The sequence below is a fragment of the Fopius arisanus genome, unplaced genomic scaffold (assembly GCF_000806365.1).
Source record: "Fopius arisanus strain USDA-PBARC FA_bdor unplaced genomic scaffold, ASM80636v1 scaffold00001, whole genome shotgun sequence".
In the NCBI taxonomy this organism is placed as follows: Eukaryota; Metazoa; Arthropoda; class Insecta; order Hymenoptera; family Braconidae; genus Fopius; species Fopius arisanus.
The window spans coordinates 1094794-1109531 of NW_011887740.1; the positions used below are offsets into that span (position 1 = coordinate 1094794).

The 14738-nt window shown below is 33.7% G+C and overlaps 1 protein-coding gene across 2 annotated transcripts; it reads left to right on the forward strand.

The window, feature by feature from the left end:
* Positions 1–708: 708 nt before the first annotated feature.
* Positions 709–14670, forward strand: LOC105267817 (large neutral amino acids transporter small subunit 1). 2 transcript variants are annotated; one of them, XM_011307047.1, is made up of 11 exons: positions 709–861; positions 6836–7089; positions 7427–7673; positions 8458–8583; positions 9958–10096; positions 10184–10307; positions 10431–10631; positions 10713–10787; positions 10916–11168; positions 11425–11480; positions 12165–12251. In XM_011307047.1, the coding sequence occupies exons 2-11, from the start codon at positions 6841–6843 to the stop codon at positions 12165–12167; spliced, it is 1473 nt and encodes a 490-aa protein (XP_011305349.1). In that variant the 5' UTR covers positions 709–861; positions 6836–6840; the 3' UTR covers positions 12168–12251. The 2 variants fall into 2 exon arrangements, with proteins under 2 accessions (XP_011305349.1, XP_011305269.1); XM_011306967.1 differs by lacking the exon at positions 11425–11480 and having other exon boundaries at positions 12165–14670.
* The last annotated feature ends 68 nt before the right edge of the window (positions 14671–14738 follow it).

Below are 14738 nucleotides of genomic sequence, written 5' to 3' on the forward strand. Positions count from 1 at the left end.
AATTTTTATTAAAATCTTCCTAAGAACCCCAAAATTTTTTGTGAATTTATTGCATTAATTACCCATAATGACCTATAATTACAGTTTTTCCTACTTAGCAGCGAGTAGAATCATAAGAATGTCTCAAATAAAATAATAAGAATGATAATGACCCGGATCAAATAAATAATTCATGAATCCGAAGGTCATTAATTGGAACCGTGTCTGTTCAGCCAGTTGTCAAAAGAATTCAAGGCGAATCCGATAAATTCCAACAAAATAAAAACCGAAAAGCATACCGCGAGAAAAATTGAGTTGTTCTCGCCAAAAATTAATTCTTTTTATAATTAATTACCAACAAGTGTATTCAATTAAATATGTAGCTCTCAATCCCATTTTTCAGCGATTATTCATAAATCTCATTTGTTAGTTTCAAAAAAATTGTTCTTCCTTCTAGTTCATTTTAATCTCAAAAATATGGACAGGTGGAGAGGAAATAGCGAGTGCACCACTAATTTCTCAGGAATGCCAGGTAAATCGGTGAGGAATGGCATCTCCTGGAGGCTGCCCATCATTACCCCCTGGCACCGTTTGTTCCTCTGTTTTTTTTTTTTATTTTATTTTTTATTCTCTCTCCCTCGCTCTCGTCTCCGCTGCCCCACCTCTTCTGCTTCCCTATCGAACGCCCCAACTCGTAGTAGAGCCCTGTGTAGCCCCCAAACCGGGCAGTTTTCCTCGGCTCACGCGAGGCGAAAGGTTCCCTCTCAATATTTAATATGACACATTAATACTCCAAGTTATCAGTGAAATTAACAACAAGTTTCGTCTGTGGATTACTCGCTGATACTCGCTTATCGCTTAATTAAAAGGAAAACGCAACAGGTAATTCAAAATTCTTATTTATTTATTCTTTTTCATTTTTTTATTGAGTTTTTTTAGTTTTCGGGAAGAGACGACTCTTTCACAAGCGGCACTATATCTTAAGCCTAGATGATTTTTTTCCAGTTTTCTCTTTATGGTACTCTTCTTTGACAATATTGCAAAAATATGAATAATGTGAGAATTCCACATTATTTTATTTATAAAAAATCGAAATGAAATAGTTTTTCATATTTTCCACGGATTTACGCGAACTATGCATTTTTGTGAGTGGATAATTAAATTCCCAGGGGCAATAATGCCATTACGAATTTTTTAATATTAACCCCTTTTTTTCATTCATCTTTTTTCTTCGGTTTTTTATTTTATTTTTACGGACAACATTTGGTTAGATAGCACTCGGCATTTTTTAATGTGGGGTAAAACGGACACTCTAGATTATCGTTGGCATGATTACATTTATTTGAGATTGGTGGACTGATTTTTAATTTTTTTTTTAGATTTTTAGGGGATGATTGGGGTTTTCAATCGTTTCGTGTGGGTAGAAATTTGAATTTTATTTTAAGTGGAGTAGTTTAATTTTGTCCCGTCCTTCATTCTTGTTGGATTAAATTTAGAAAATCGATGATTATTATTTAGAGTTTGTCTTCTGATTGTTGAACATTTTCGGGAAATTACGGTTTCGACCCACGTGGTGCTATTGATTTTCCCGTTGGCGTCACACGCGCGTCCATTCCTCGTGCGCACCTCCAGGGGTTGATTTTTTTATTTTCGCAGAGTCAGTGATTATTGCATGATCACAGAGAGGGTGACCCGAAAATTCAACACCCAAACGGTGTTGAGGGTTTTGCGATCAAGTGATTGTGCAAATTTTCGGCGGAAAAATAGGGGCGCTCGATTGTCGTGGGGGTGGGTTCGCATGCATCGTTAACCCTTTGGGAGAGGGAGGGAAAATCGTTCGATAGTTTCTTGACTTGTTGAAAATTTTATCTGCTTCTGTATTCTCGATGGCTTACAGATATTCAACCTGCATACAAAATTACCGGTTTTTTTGGTTTATTACATTATTATTACAAATTGTTTATCGGGTTGACCCCAAAAAATATACATATACATTTTATCATTATTTCAGGACTTACGCTCTATGAATTTCCGAAAAGTTTAGAAAAAAACTGGAAAGTTATTGCGCAATCGTAATTTCTTGGGGGTCATTAAATAATTATAAAAATCCAAAATGTTTTTTTTTTCGCGTTAATCCGATCAAAAATTTGTCGGATAACTCGAAAAATTGTGAATTGAGGCTAAAAGGGACCAAAAGTTCCTAGAAATAATTTTTCATCTTGAAATCTTACAAGAATATCAATAAATTATCACTTCTTATAATTTTACCAATTCGATTAACAGCTACAATAACAATAATAATAAAATCATGAATCCAATCATTAATAAAATGTCTAGGAAATTTTCAATCATTTTAATTAACTAAAATTTTTTGTTACACTGTTATGACATATCGTAAAAAATTGTAGAGCTAGTAAAAAATCCGCATTTCATGGAAAATCAATAAAATGATTGGAAAATTGAAATTTTCAAATGACGAGTTTTCTCTTTAAATCGCATATCCATTTATAAACCCTGAGTCTTCCCTTCTCTGAATATTTCCCAATTTATTCCGAATATAAAAATATTTCTGATAATCCGTTATGAAAGTTGATTTATCATCTCTTGCAGATTGCAAGATATTTCTTAATTTTTTAAATACTCTAGAAGAAGATTTAACTTTTAATAATTCCAATCATTTTTCTTAAATTCAAAATTCAAATGAATAAAAAGAATAGAATAATAAATAAAATAATCCTGAAATAATGAATCAATTAATTACATTTAATTCGTTCGAAGGAAATTTAAGAGAAAAATTATTGAAATTATTGAAATTATTGAAATTATTGAAATTATTGAAACTATTGAAATTTATCTTGACAACAACAAGTTGTCTTATAAGGGTTGTTTAAACATCACGATATTGTACACAAATCGTACGTTAATTAATTTATAAAACAGTACACATGTTTACAATAACAAGGGAGCAGTGATGTTTAAAGTAAAGCACTGGATTTCGCTGAACGTGAAAGGGGGATGGAAAATTGAAGGCATTGGACTGCGGTGGTGGGTCGATAAGGGATGACGCAACAACCCCTCAATCGCACCTGGAAACCCAGTCCTTGCGATATTATCAGAATGATAAAACCCCAGATTGTTAAAATCAGGAAATAAAAATTAATATGGATACCATCACAGGGACACAAGTCTATCAACAGCAATAAATTCCCCTTTAAATCTTAAACTTTTTCATTCTCACCATAAATCTTCCCATGTTTTCATCTTTACAATCTTTAGTTAGATTCGATAATAATTGACAATATTAATAAATTTAAATACTGGGAAAGCCTTAAAAAAATAATTTTTGTTTCAATTTATTCAGTTAATTATTTATAAATATATATTAATAATGCATAAATAATTATTTAGAGCGGATGGAATTATTGTCGGGAAATATAATTATTTAATGTTATTCATTAGCGGTAGCTTCAACAATTAATTGATTGGGAGAATCTATTTTTTCGTTATCTGATTGTTCATCATCTCCAAGAGTGAAGCACTTGTTTCGATTGTACGATGGAGACTTTCATTATCATTTTCCGTGTACAGAACATTGATCTTGTAAATATAATATTCTTTATCCGAGATACGTAAACAAGGTCCTGAGAAAAATATTTATTAATGAATTAATGAACAGAAAATTAAAAAGTTTTTTCATTTTTCGATTTAATTTCGTTTAAAAAATTTTTCTCAGTGCGAAAACCCTATGATCGATTTATTCCGAGATTTCGCGATTTTTTAAATTGACAAGAAAATATTTTCTTGAATGAGAAATAGCATCTTTGTAGAAAGTAGTTTTTTCTCTGAATGTGGTGAACCAACCCTCTGGTTTTTTATTTTCACCTCGGAAACCATACGCCCTCTCAACCGGAGTCGAATTTCGATGGATCGAACCCTGGGGATTCCAATTTTAATCTCGTAACAATGAAATGCAAGCGAGAATTATGCAAGTGCGAAAGACTCAACAGCCCTGAAGCCCCATGACCTATGATAATACCCGCGGTTTTTTTCTCGTTATCTCAAAAGTAATTTGACCTCCTAGACGCGGAGGTGCGTCTTTTCCGATCAAAATAAATCGATAAATAGTTTCGATCGAGATAACAATTTCTCTTTCGCATTCATGTAATCTGTTCAAAAATACTCTGAATGATGTTCTCCATCTTTCCCGACAAAATTCATTTTCATCGCGTTTCGAACATTTTCCTCCAATTTTTATAATAAACATTTGAAACGAATTGCAAAACTGTAGATTATGTTTTTATTCTATCTGGGGAAAAAGGTTGGAAAGTGTCAGCATGGAGGAAAAAAATTTTAAATAGAATAAAACCCGTAATTTTAGGAATTCTGCCATGAGTATCTTTTTTTGAAAATTTTTTGGAAGCTTTCACGTGAGGGCCTCTCCTCAAATTCAGGTAGAGCAACGTGGGTCAGGTATAAAGGGATTGTGACTATTTTAACTGAAACGATTGTGACCGCCGAAATTTTCTAGATGCGAGAATTTTTCCCGGGAGTGCAGTGTAAAAAATTTTGGTCTTACCGAAATAAATTTTTTACATCAATTAGATTCATTAGATCTATGTAGAAAAAATGATATAAATAAATAAATATCTGAAAATGTTACTACACTGGTCCTAGATTTTTTAAAAGAAATTGTTTATTTAAATTTCATAAGCAGAAACGATTTTTTTCAGTAGAACGCGTGTAGAAATCTTTGAGAATGAAGAAAAATCATTTTAATGCTCTGAAAGAAAATGAAATTGAATGACGATTCTGTGAATAATGATCGAGAGAATCTTTCAGCCATTTTATGATTTATTGCATTTACCCACAATTCAAATGATCTCATAGTTATGGTCATCATTCAAATTTTAATATCCAATCCCATCAATTTTATTAGTTTTCAAATCGTTAGTTTCTGCTTTTTCTATCCGTAAAGTTTATAAGGTGAACGCTGACGTCACTCTGTTTATAATAATTTCCATTTCAACTTTTTGCAATTTTAATATTATACAACAATTTAATGTTTTTATTGTTTCGGCTTCTGCGAAGATCTTCAATCACCAAAAAGCATTTAAAAATAATCACTTAATTTAAATAATCAAATTCATTAATGAAATAAATTAAATAACTCGTTTCATAATTATTCTTACAAAATCACAATTAATTCTTGGATATTCTGAATTCTAATTACTGACTGATAAAAATGTATAAATTTTTACATGATGAAAAAAATTAAAAAATGAATGACAATTAAAGTATTTTGAATTTTTTCATAGTTATTATTTATCTATTTCTCAAAATTGAACATGTGGGCGTTCTCAATGACATTTTTTTACTTTAGGGACAGCCACTCCGGGGAAATGAATGGAGATGAAGTATTGGAAAACCATAACTATTGTTCCTTTATTTCCTGCGACTCAACATTGCATCCGGGATTAAAACCAAATAGAATGAAATAACAAACAATCTTTTGATGAAGGAAAATTCCTACCGAGGAAGGAATTTCACATTCTTCTTACACAGTTATAACATTTCGAAATGTTAGTTCATTATTTTCCAATAAGTTTTTCCTCCGTTGTTTTTTCCCAGTTTCGTAAGATGCTCCGTGACATTTCCACCGCGTATTCCAGTTCTGTATTCCACTTTTTTCCTCAAGAAAAAGTGGAAATAAGTCTGAAGAATTGGTCAGAAGAATCGGTACGTGTGAAATCGTAATTTGTTCCGGGTGATCTTCTAGAATACCGGGAATGGAGAATAGGATGTTCACAGGAAAATAGAAATGCCGATGGGTGGGATAGAAGGAAAGTAAATGGTTCATTTCCTGGTGGGCAAAAAAAAACATCATTTCATCAAAGATCGTTATAGTTTACAGGTCAAAAAATTGTTTCTGGGTAAACATAAGGTGAAGACACTTGGAACAATTAAATACCGTTAATCCCCACATAAAATTCCAGTTTGAATGCTTCTTCGAAATACATTTGTTCGGCAATAACAAGATCACTTTAAAGAAATCATTTTTCTCTCGGAACGCAGGAAATTAGCACTCGATTTTTAACATTGCAATTAATAAAATAAAAACGGTATTCACATTTCAATAGTCAGAAATCATTTCCCCCCGATTTTTCACGAGGAATAACAATCAACAATAAATAAATCAATCATCAAACAAATTAGAATAAAATTATATCACTGTGTAATTAGTAATAGCCTTTGACTAATCATTAACGATTATAGCTTATATCATTATATCATTATTTATTATTATTCATTAATTATTGAATGAGTGATGGGGATATGGAAGAATTTTTTCTTTCACACAGAGAAAAATGGAAAATAAACGAAAAAATTGTAGTTTCTCCTCTGAGTTTTCGCATAAGTCGGTGATCGAATTGACGAGAGAAAATGTTGCGTTTTCACATTAAATAATAAATTATTTAATGACTCCCAAAATGTCATGATTGTGTAATAATTTTCCTACGTTTTTCTAAACTCTTCAAAATATCATAAAACATAAAAAACACGGCAAAACTATCGCAAAATTATTGCATAGTTATTGCAAAATTATTGCCACGATTATAAAATAATGATAACGGTCTACTTTATCACAATCCGATTAACGATTTGTCAAAAAAACTAAAAAAACCAGTTATTTTTGAAAAAAGGGACATCTGATAAAGTGAAGGAAAATTCATAGTCAATGGCATAATTATTAACATTCTGTATTAATTTCGAAGAAAGCTCTTCTTTTTAGGATAGGATAGAACTTCTCAAGAAATTTATTTTAATTCCGGAATTTTGAATTGCATTTGGGTTAAAGGCATCATGTCGAGGAACGGCAGCATAAAGGATGGAGAAAAGAGCCCGTATGACCCTGTGGCAACGAGTGAAAACGCTGATGGGGGTGATGAAATCAAACTGGAGGCAAAAATGTCACTTATAAACGGAGTTACAGTGATTGTTGGATCGATTATCGGTTCTGGTATTTTTGTCAGCCCTACAGGGGTCCTCAAGCACACAGGAAGTGTCAATGTGGCACTCATGGTCTGGACAGCATCAGGAATATTTTCCATGGTAAATTAATTACATGATTTTACATTAATTGGTCACATGGTCCATTAAATTTCAATTAAGCCCCAGTCAAATTTTAAATCCACGGATTTCCATGAAAATTCATAATCCAATTTTTTTGATAATAAACAAAAAGGATTCCTATGGTGGAAACGTTTGTTTAAAAAATGAACGGTCCCACAAAGAAACACAACGAAGAAATAAATATTTCTTAAATCCGGACATATAAAAATTCTAGAAGCGTGAATTTTGAACTCCGGAAAAACTCCGAGATCCAACATTATTCTCGCCACTTATTTATTATTTATTATTTTATGGAATATCTGGTGATTATCCACAGGTTGGCGCCTACTGCTACGCAGAGTTGGGATGCATGATAAAAAAATCAGGAGCCGATTATGCGTACATAATGGAGACATTCGGTCCCTTTGCAGCCTTCATAAGACTCTGGGTGGAGTGCATGATAGTGAGACCCTGCAGTCAGGCAATAGTAGCCTTGACGTTCAGCATTTACGTCCTGAAGCCGTTCTTCCCTGAGTGTACACCACCGGATGACGCCGCCCGGCTCCTCGCCGTCGTCTGCATATGTACGTTGACATGATCATCATCCGGAAAAGAGAATCCAAGAAAAAAACGAATACCGAGGAAATAATAAAATAACGAGGAATGCCTGACGCAATGGCTCTCAGAAATTCCGCGAGACTCCAACGTATTGTCTTGAAACGTAAACTTTCGAATTATCTCTGAGTCCTTTTGTGCAAAGGCAGAGGAACTAGATTAGCAAATTGTGAAAGATTCAAATTTTCTGGAACCCCAGTACGCCCGGGAATTAATTAATCATTAAAAAGTCAATTCAATTAAATAATAATATCGAAGATAATAGAATATTCAGTTATTTCATATTTAGTGTCAGGGATTCAGTTTCGTAGAATAATTACCGCGAGAAATTACCCATAATTGCATTATAAATGAGTAATTGAAGAATATTTATTCAATCAATTTATTATTGTCACGCAAGTGCAATAACAATTCAATCGCTATTTTGGTAATTACACGCGGAATCGACAATCGAAGCAAATCGATATCTCCCATTTGGTCCCGATTTTTTACTATCTCCTGTATCATGAATGATACAGATGAAGATCTAGTTGAATTTTTAGTGACGAAAAGAAATGATCTGGATGAGTTATAGGTTTTAGAAAATTTTTACTCTTCTACTGAAGAAAAAAAAATTTTTAATTATTTATTTTTATCAATGTTTGTTACAGGGCGATATCATAATTTTGTTGCAACTATCAATTAGTTGATAAAAAATTGATTTCAGGGATTTTTAATACCGTTATAGTTAAAAGAAATTTTTTTTTAATGCAGGTACGTTGGCGTTCGTCAACTGCTGGGATGTCAAGTGGGCTACCAGGGTCCAGGATGTCTTCACCTATGCTAAATTATTAGCCCTCTTCGTCATCATTGTTGCTGGGGGTTATCAGTTAAGCAGAGGTAATTTATCTTCTCGGATTTAAAAACTGCAGTTGAAAGAATCAATGTGTGTTCAGACTTGTTGTCGAAGACTTTAAAAGTGCAAATTGCAGAACTGCGAATTTCTTAAGTTAAACGTCCGATAAGCACTGACTTTGGCCTTTCAGAACTTGACGTTGATTACACGACTTTACGACTTAACGTTTTTTTAAGCAAGCATTGATAAGACAGGGATTAACAAAAAATCTTGAATTAAATCTTAAAAGTTTCAGATAATTACTTTGAAATGTCTCAGGTGAAGATTTCTAGGATTCAAATTGCAGCTTGCGATTATTGCATTTCAAATCAACAATTAAATTGTTAAAATATCAAATTAGGACTTATGAAAATGTTAAGATAATTCCCTGTGTCAAATCGGAAAAGTCCCAGGTGAATTAAAAAATTGAATTTCAGGATTAAAGTTGAAATTTTCGAGTTTCAAGTGGAGTTTCAAGACCGCTGAAATGTTAAAGAAGTTTTTGTTATTTTGGATGTGAATCTCTTCCTTTCTCAGGGATTCAACACATGGCACATACCGGTCTTGGATCAGGTCTCTAAAATGTTCAAGGTCACGTGTCTTTGAGCTAATCTCACCGCTAATATTTCGAACGTCGCGGATGAGAATGAAAATGTCTGTTTTCGCCCACACATTCACCGTGAAATCATAGAATAAAAGTCACTTGTCTGACGTGTTTAATTCCTTTTCAGGTCTCGTGTCCTGTTACCGGACGCGACAATTTGGCCAATCAAAAATTATGTTTTAATGCGTCGCCCGTATAAAATAGAGAACAATTTCTTGAATTGATTCTATTTAAGGGGTTTATCTCATCTTTTTTGTTGCATGTGAGAACAATTCGTCTTTCCATTATCTTACTATTTTAATCGACAGGGGTTTCGTCTCTTTCATTGAGACTGATTATGACGAAGAGTATGTACTGAAGTCTTTTACTCGGAAGGGCACAAAAGAAATTAATGCTCTCTTTGATCTTTAAGATGAGTGGAATCTACTCTTCCATTCATGCCAAAAATTTGTTGCAAAATTGACTGAGGCGATGAATAATCTTGAAGTAGATTCACTCTGAAGGATTTTTTTCCCTTGATATTCACGTATAGTGTAGAAAAATACGTGCTATTAACAATTCCGGACAGTCTTGCATTTTTCACTAAGAAAATAGCCATTTTTAATCGACGTCACAGTAAAGTCTTTTAATTTTCTCTCGGTGCATCTGCAATTGAAATAAACGGAGAAAAAACGTTTCATGCTATTCCACTATTTCTTGAAATTTTCGTTACGAAGTCGTGTGGAATATTCAGTGAGTTAGTAACTAAATTTAAAAAAATGATAATTGTTTGCAGGACGAGTTGAACACTTTACATTCGAGGGTACAAATACCGAAGTGACATCCATCGCTCTGAGTTTCTACTCGGGTCTGTTTGCCTACAACGGCTGGAATTACCTCAATTTTATCATTGAAGAGCTCAAGGACCCAGTCAGGTAATGAGAATGCCAACCCATGAATTACGATCTATTCCGCAAAAGTACAAAAACCCAAAGTAAACGTTAATTTTGTTATTTTTATAGAAATTTGCCAAAGGCCATCGCCATATCCTGCACCCTCGTAACAGTCGTTTACGTCCTGACTAACGTCGCATTTTACACAACTCTGAGCATTAAAGACGTATTAGCAAGCGAAGCAGTCGCTGTGGTGAGTTATCACTAATTAAATAAATCATCTAACTAATAAATTATCCTGAGAAAGGAGAGGCCTGTTTGCAGGACTTTTTTTTTATCGGATTGTCCCTGATGTTTGGATTTGATGTTTGCACAGACCTTCGCAAATCGTCTGTTTGGCTTTATGGCTTGGACGATTCCGGTGTTCGTCGCGCTCTCGACTTTTGGGGCTGTCAATGGAATTCTACTGACATCGTCCAGACTTTTCTACGCTGGTGCTTGCGAGGGACAAATGCCAGAGATACTTACCATGATTCAGGTGTCCAGGCTCACTCCTGCACCAGCTGTTCTCTGCATGGTACCCACTGAATCATTGAAACCCGTAAAATCTACTGGAGATGCACTTGAAACTCATTTGATCCTCTTTATTTATTTTCAGGCACTCCTGTCGATGCTCTATCTGACTTCCTCGGACATAAATGCTCTCATAAATTACGTCGGGTTCGCTACCTGGGTGAGTTCAAGGCGTGTCTCACTCAAATTACTGTTGAGGAAAAGCTGAGATGAATAACTGGGATAATTTCATAATTCACACCCACACGATTTTTCTATGAGAGTCATTAATTTTTTTTTTTATTGCAGCTGAGTATAGGTGTGTCTGTGCTGTGTGTACCCTGGCTGAGATGGGCACAGCCAAATCTTCCCAGACCAATCAAGGTCAATCTTGCATTCCCGATATTCTATATCCTTGCGACACTTTTTGTTACACTCGTGCCGATGTATGCGAGTCCTGTTGAAACTGGATATGGCTGTCTCATGATATTCTCCGCTGTTCCAGTTTACTTTGCCTTCATTGCGTGGAAAAATAAACCAAAATTCTTCGTCAAGGGCGTCGGTAAGATTAATAACAATCGTTATTATTTTTTATTTTCTATGGATCAATCGTACTTTTCTCCATTTTTCTATCATATGGTATCATATGGTATCTACAATGTAATTGAGATTTTTTTCTTATAACTGAGAGATTTTTTCATTGAATCACTGTTTTATTTCGTTGCATTGTTTTTTTTTCGGGGGGAGATATTTTAGCATTCCGTTTTGCTTTATTATTTTGAGTTTCATCCAATTTTTGTTTTTTGATATTTCAACAGGCGCAGTGACTCAAATTATCCAGAAGACAATGGTTGTCGTTGGACCAAAGACTAAGGTTTAATGATAAAAGTACACTATTTACCGATTCATCAACCACGCATGCTTGTTGATTATTATATTAATTTTGTACGCGATAATTTGATATGATAATTCATTCTGTGGTGAAGTGGTGAGGTCTGGGGGAACAAGTCTGTCTAGTTTTTATTCCCATATCTCGGACAGCTTCCTGATCGTTTTAAGAAAGTATTGAAATCAATTAGAGTAATTCATACGATTTCTTTGAGAGAATAATGCGGAGGCGCTCGAATTTTTAATGAACATGTAAATATCCGAGTCAAAATGACACTTGAAAAAATATACGACTTTCAAGTTTTATTTTTATTAGATACCCAAAAGTTCAATTATTTTTCTTCAGTCAAGAATGAAATTTTTTTAGATATTTCTTGAAGAAGAAATAGAATTGACTTGTGCTTTACGTTACCATTTCACAACAGGGAAAATCTGGCAGTTTCTAACTAGATTAAAACCCCACGAGTAACTTTCTCCTGAAAAGTTGACGATTAGATACCAGAAAAGTTCGTTTCAACTTTGTTTTATGCATGAGAAATCATACACAGCATTCACAGCACACAAACACACTGGTCCCCATATCGCACTTGAAGTAATTGATTTATCGATTGATCATAAATTTGAAGGACTAGTTGGGGGATATACTGATGATGATTTTTGTCTGTTCCAGTAAAAACCACGAGGTTGTTGCAAAAGCTCATGGTAGTAGTCGGTAAGGCGAAACCCGCTCAGGTGTAAACGGCCTAAGGAAGAACAAGAAAAATCATTAAAACTCATTACCGGACCTATACTGGACGGCGGATATTGATGTAGTGACTCGAGAGCTGTGAAATACTATATTTTTTTATTTATCATTGATAAATATCGAGAACGTGAAAAATCGTGGCCGTCCGACAGCAAGAGGCAGCCATTGATTGACGGAGGACGTGCCAGTCTCATTCATCATTATTTAATTCTATACTATTGGGACATTCTCATTTAGGGAAACGATGGGTTCACTCGATCATTCCACCGCCGTCCAACAATAAATATCCAACGAGGAGTTACAAAATTGTAAACGCAACTGCCAGAAATATCAAGTCATTATTTCATGATTTAGTCTCATTAATTTCCACTTAAGGTATTTTAGTAATTTTAGAATGGAAATTCACACATCACCACATATCCGTAGGTCTAATTCGAGAATTTTCCAATTGGGGTTTTGCGAGCTTTCGCATTCTCGTGACATCGATTACTGGTATTTTTTTTTCTCCTCATGTCGGTTGTTTAAATATTATTTTATCATTCAATTGATAGCTCGTTTAAACCTCTCAAGCATGAACATTTTTTTATTTCATTTATTTTTTAATCTTAATTTAGACTATACCCGTAACATCAATTTCTTTTCAAAGTTTTAAACTTTTTTAAAAATCGACAAGTGTTTCCCATCTGGAGATTATGATTTGTAGATTTATTTCGATCGTTTTAAAATAAAAAAACTCATTTTTTGAATAAATTAAATGAGGAAAAAAATTGCGGAATCCGTAGATTTGATAAAAAAGGGTAATTCTCATTAAAAATTTTCAATGAGATATTTATCTCGAAAACTATTAATTTCACGTGGAAACGTTGAAGGCCTTTTTGTGGTTGATTCTGCAAACAGTCATTTACTTGAAAAGTATTTATCCTTTCGATACCGTATTTTTCCATTCGCGCCATTTCCACGGAATCCCCATTGGGTTTCAATTGTAACAATTATATTTCTTTAGAAGGTGATCCTGTCAGTTATAACCTTGACTGAACTCTCTCAATAATTATTAACATTAAAAAATGAATCGACATTCTTCTCTCAAGAAAATACTCATTTATAAAAAACGAATAATCCTTGGAATTCATCCAAGGTAAAATCCAACAAAATTTTCCTCTAGAGCCCCATGATTATCATAATTGAAACCTAATTAGGATCGCCTGTGACTCGATTGAACAAATACGGATTTAAAAAAATATATATCTCTCGCAGGTAAACGAATATCTGGCATAATTTTTAAAATTTTTCTTTATAATTTGAATGAAAAAACTCAAGCAAAACCCCAACAATTGCTTAGAGTTTATACAGGGTATTCTTTTGAATGAGTCGATCATGCAAATTTTGTAAAGATTTCTTAAGTAACTGATTAATTGAAACCGTATGCATCACTCATTAACCGCATTAGCGCACGCAACGAGACAATAAAGCATCGACTGATTAATTGAAAAGACCACATCTAGAGAAGAATGAAACCACAAACTAATAAAGTCGCACTTAGATCCAACAGGCATTTTTGTATGTTAATTTTTTTATTACGCTCGCAAATAATTTCAGTCGCTAAGTAATAAAAGAAGACAAATTAATTTAGCTCTCCGATTTTTCTTGAATATCTCCCAACCCGAGGGAGATAGCGAAATTTTCGTAATAACTTTTTCTTCGCAACTCAATTCGCTCTACAGAAAAGGTTTGATGAAAAATTTCATCATCTCCCTTAGCTCCGGAGATATTTTCAAAAAACTCACAGAAGAGTTAAGTTATCTCCTTTCACAACTTCGTTACTGAATTTATTAAAGTATACTTGATGACGCGTGTACTAGAATCTTGCATTTATATTTTCGCTTGTAATGATTTGGGTAAAGCTGAATTTGATAGCTTAGGATCTGAACGGAGGAAATAAAACGTTGATGTTACCAAAATTATTGGACGTTAACTATTAAGAGCAATGAAGAATTTTGAAAAAAAAAATATATACTGTGACAATATAATTATATTATACATGTTTAAAAGTCATGTAAATACGCGATGAGGAGTATAATCACTACCTCATTGTCTGAGTTGCCTTTCGGTCGTTGAGACGTGGAGAACCGAAGGCCAGTGAATTTCATTGGAATTGCTTCTGAGAAGTATGAGGAGTTTATTGATACCTCCAGGAAGGCGGGAAAATTCATAGGACATTTGATGTCAACAAGTAAAATTAGTGTTTTCAATGATATATAAAAAAAAACACGAAGACACAACCGCAGTCTTCCATATTCGAGAGATCTTAAGAATATTCCAACGATCGATTGCTGTGGGCCATGAAAATTCAACTCGTAATTACCTGAACTTGAGATCATTGTTGAAATTACATCAATATTATATTTATGAAATAAATCGATTTTTCCTCTGATGTTCTCCTGATTTTTACGACACTCACTCATATTTACGATTGGGTGGATTTATCGATACTTAGGTACA

Bases quoted from the DNA above. Each gene is read 5' to 3' on its own strand.
- LOC105267817 (XM_011306967.1), top strand. From the start codon at position 6,841: ATGTCGAGGAACGGCAGCATAAAGGATGGAGAAAAGAGCCCGTATGAC. The intron at 7,090-7,426 runs GTAAATTAATTA...GATTATCCACAG, and splicing joins CATCAGGAATATTTTCCATG to GTTGGCGCCTACTGCTACGC. The intron at 10,308-10,430 runs GTGAGTTATCAC...ATGTTTGCACAG, and splicing joins CAAGCGAAGCAGTCGCTGTG to ACCTTCGCAAATCGTCTGTT.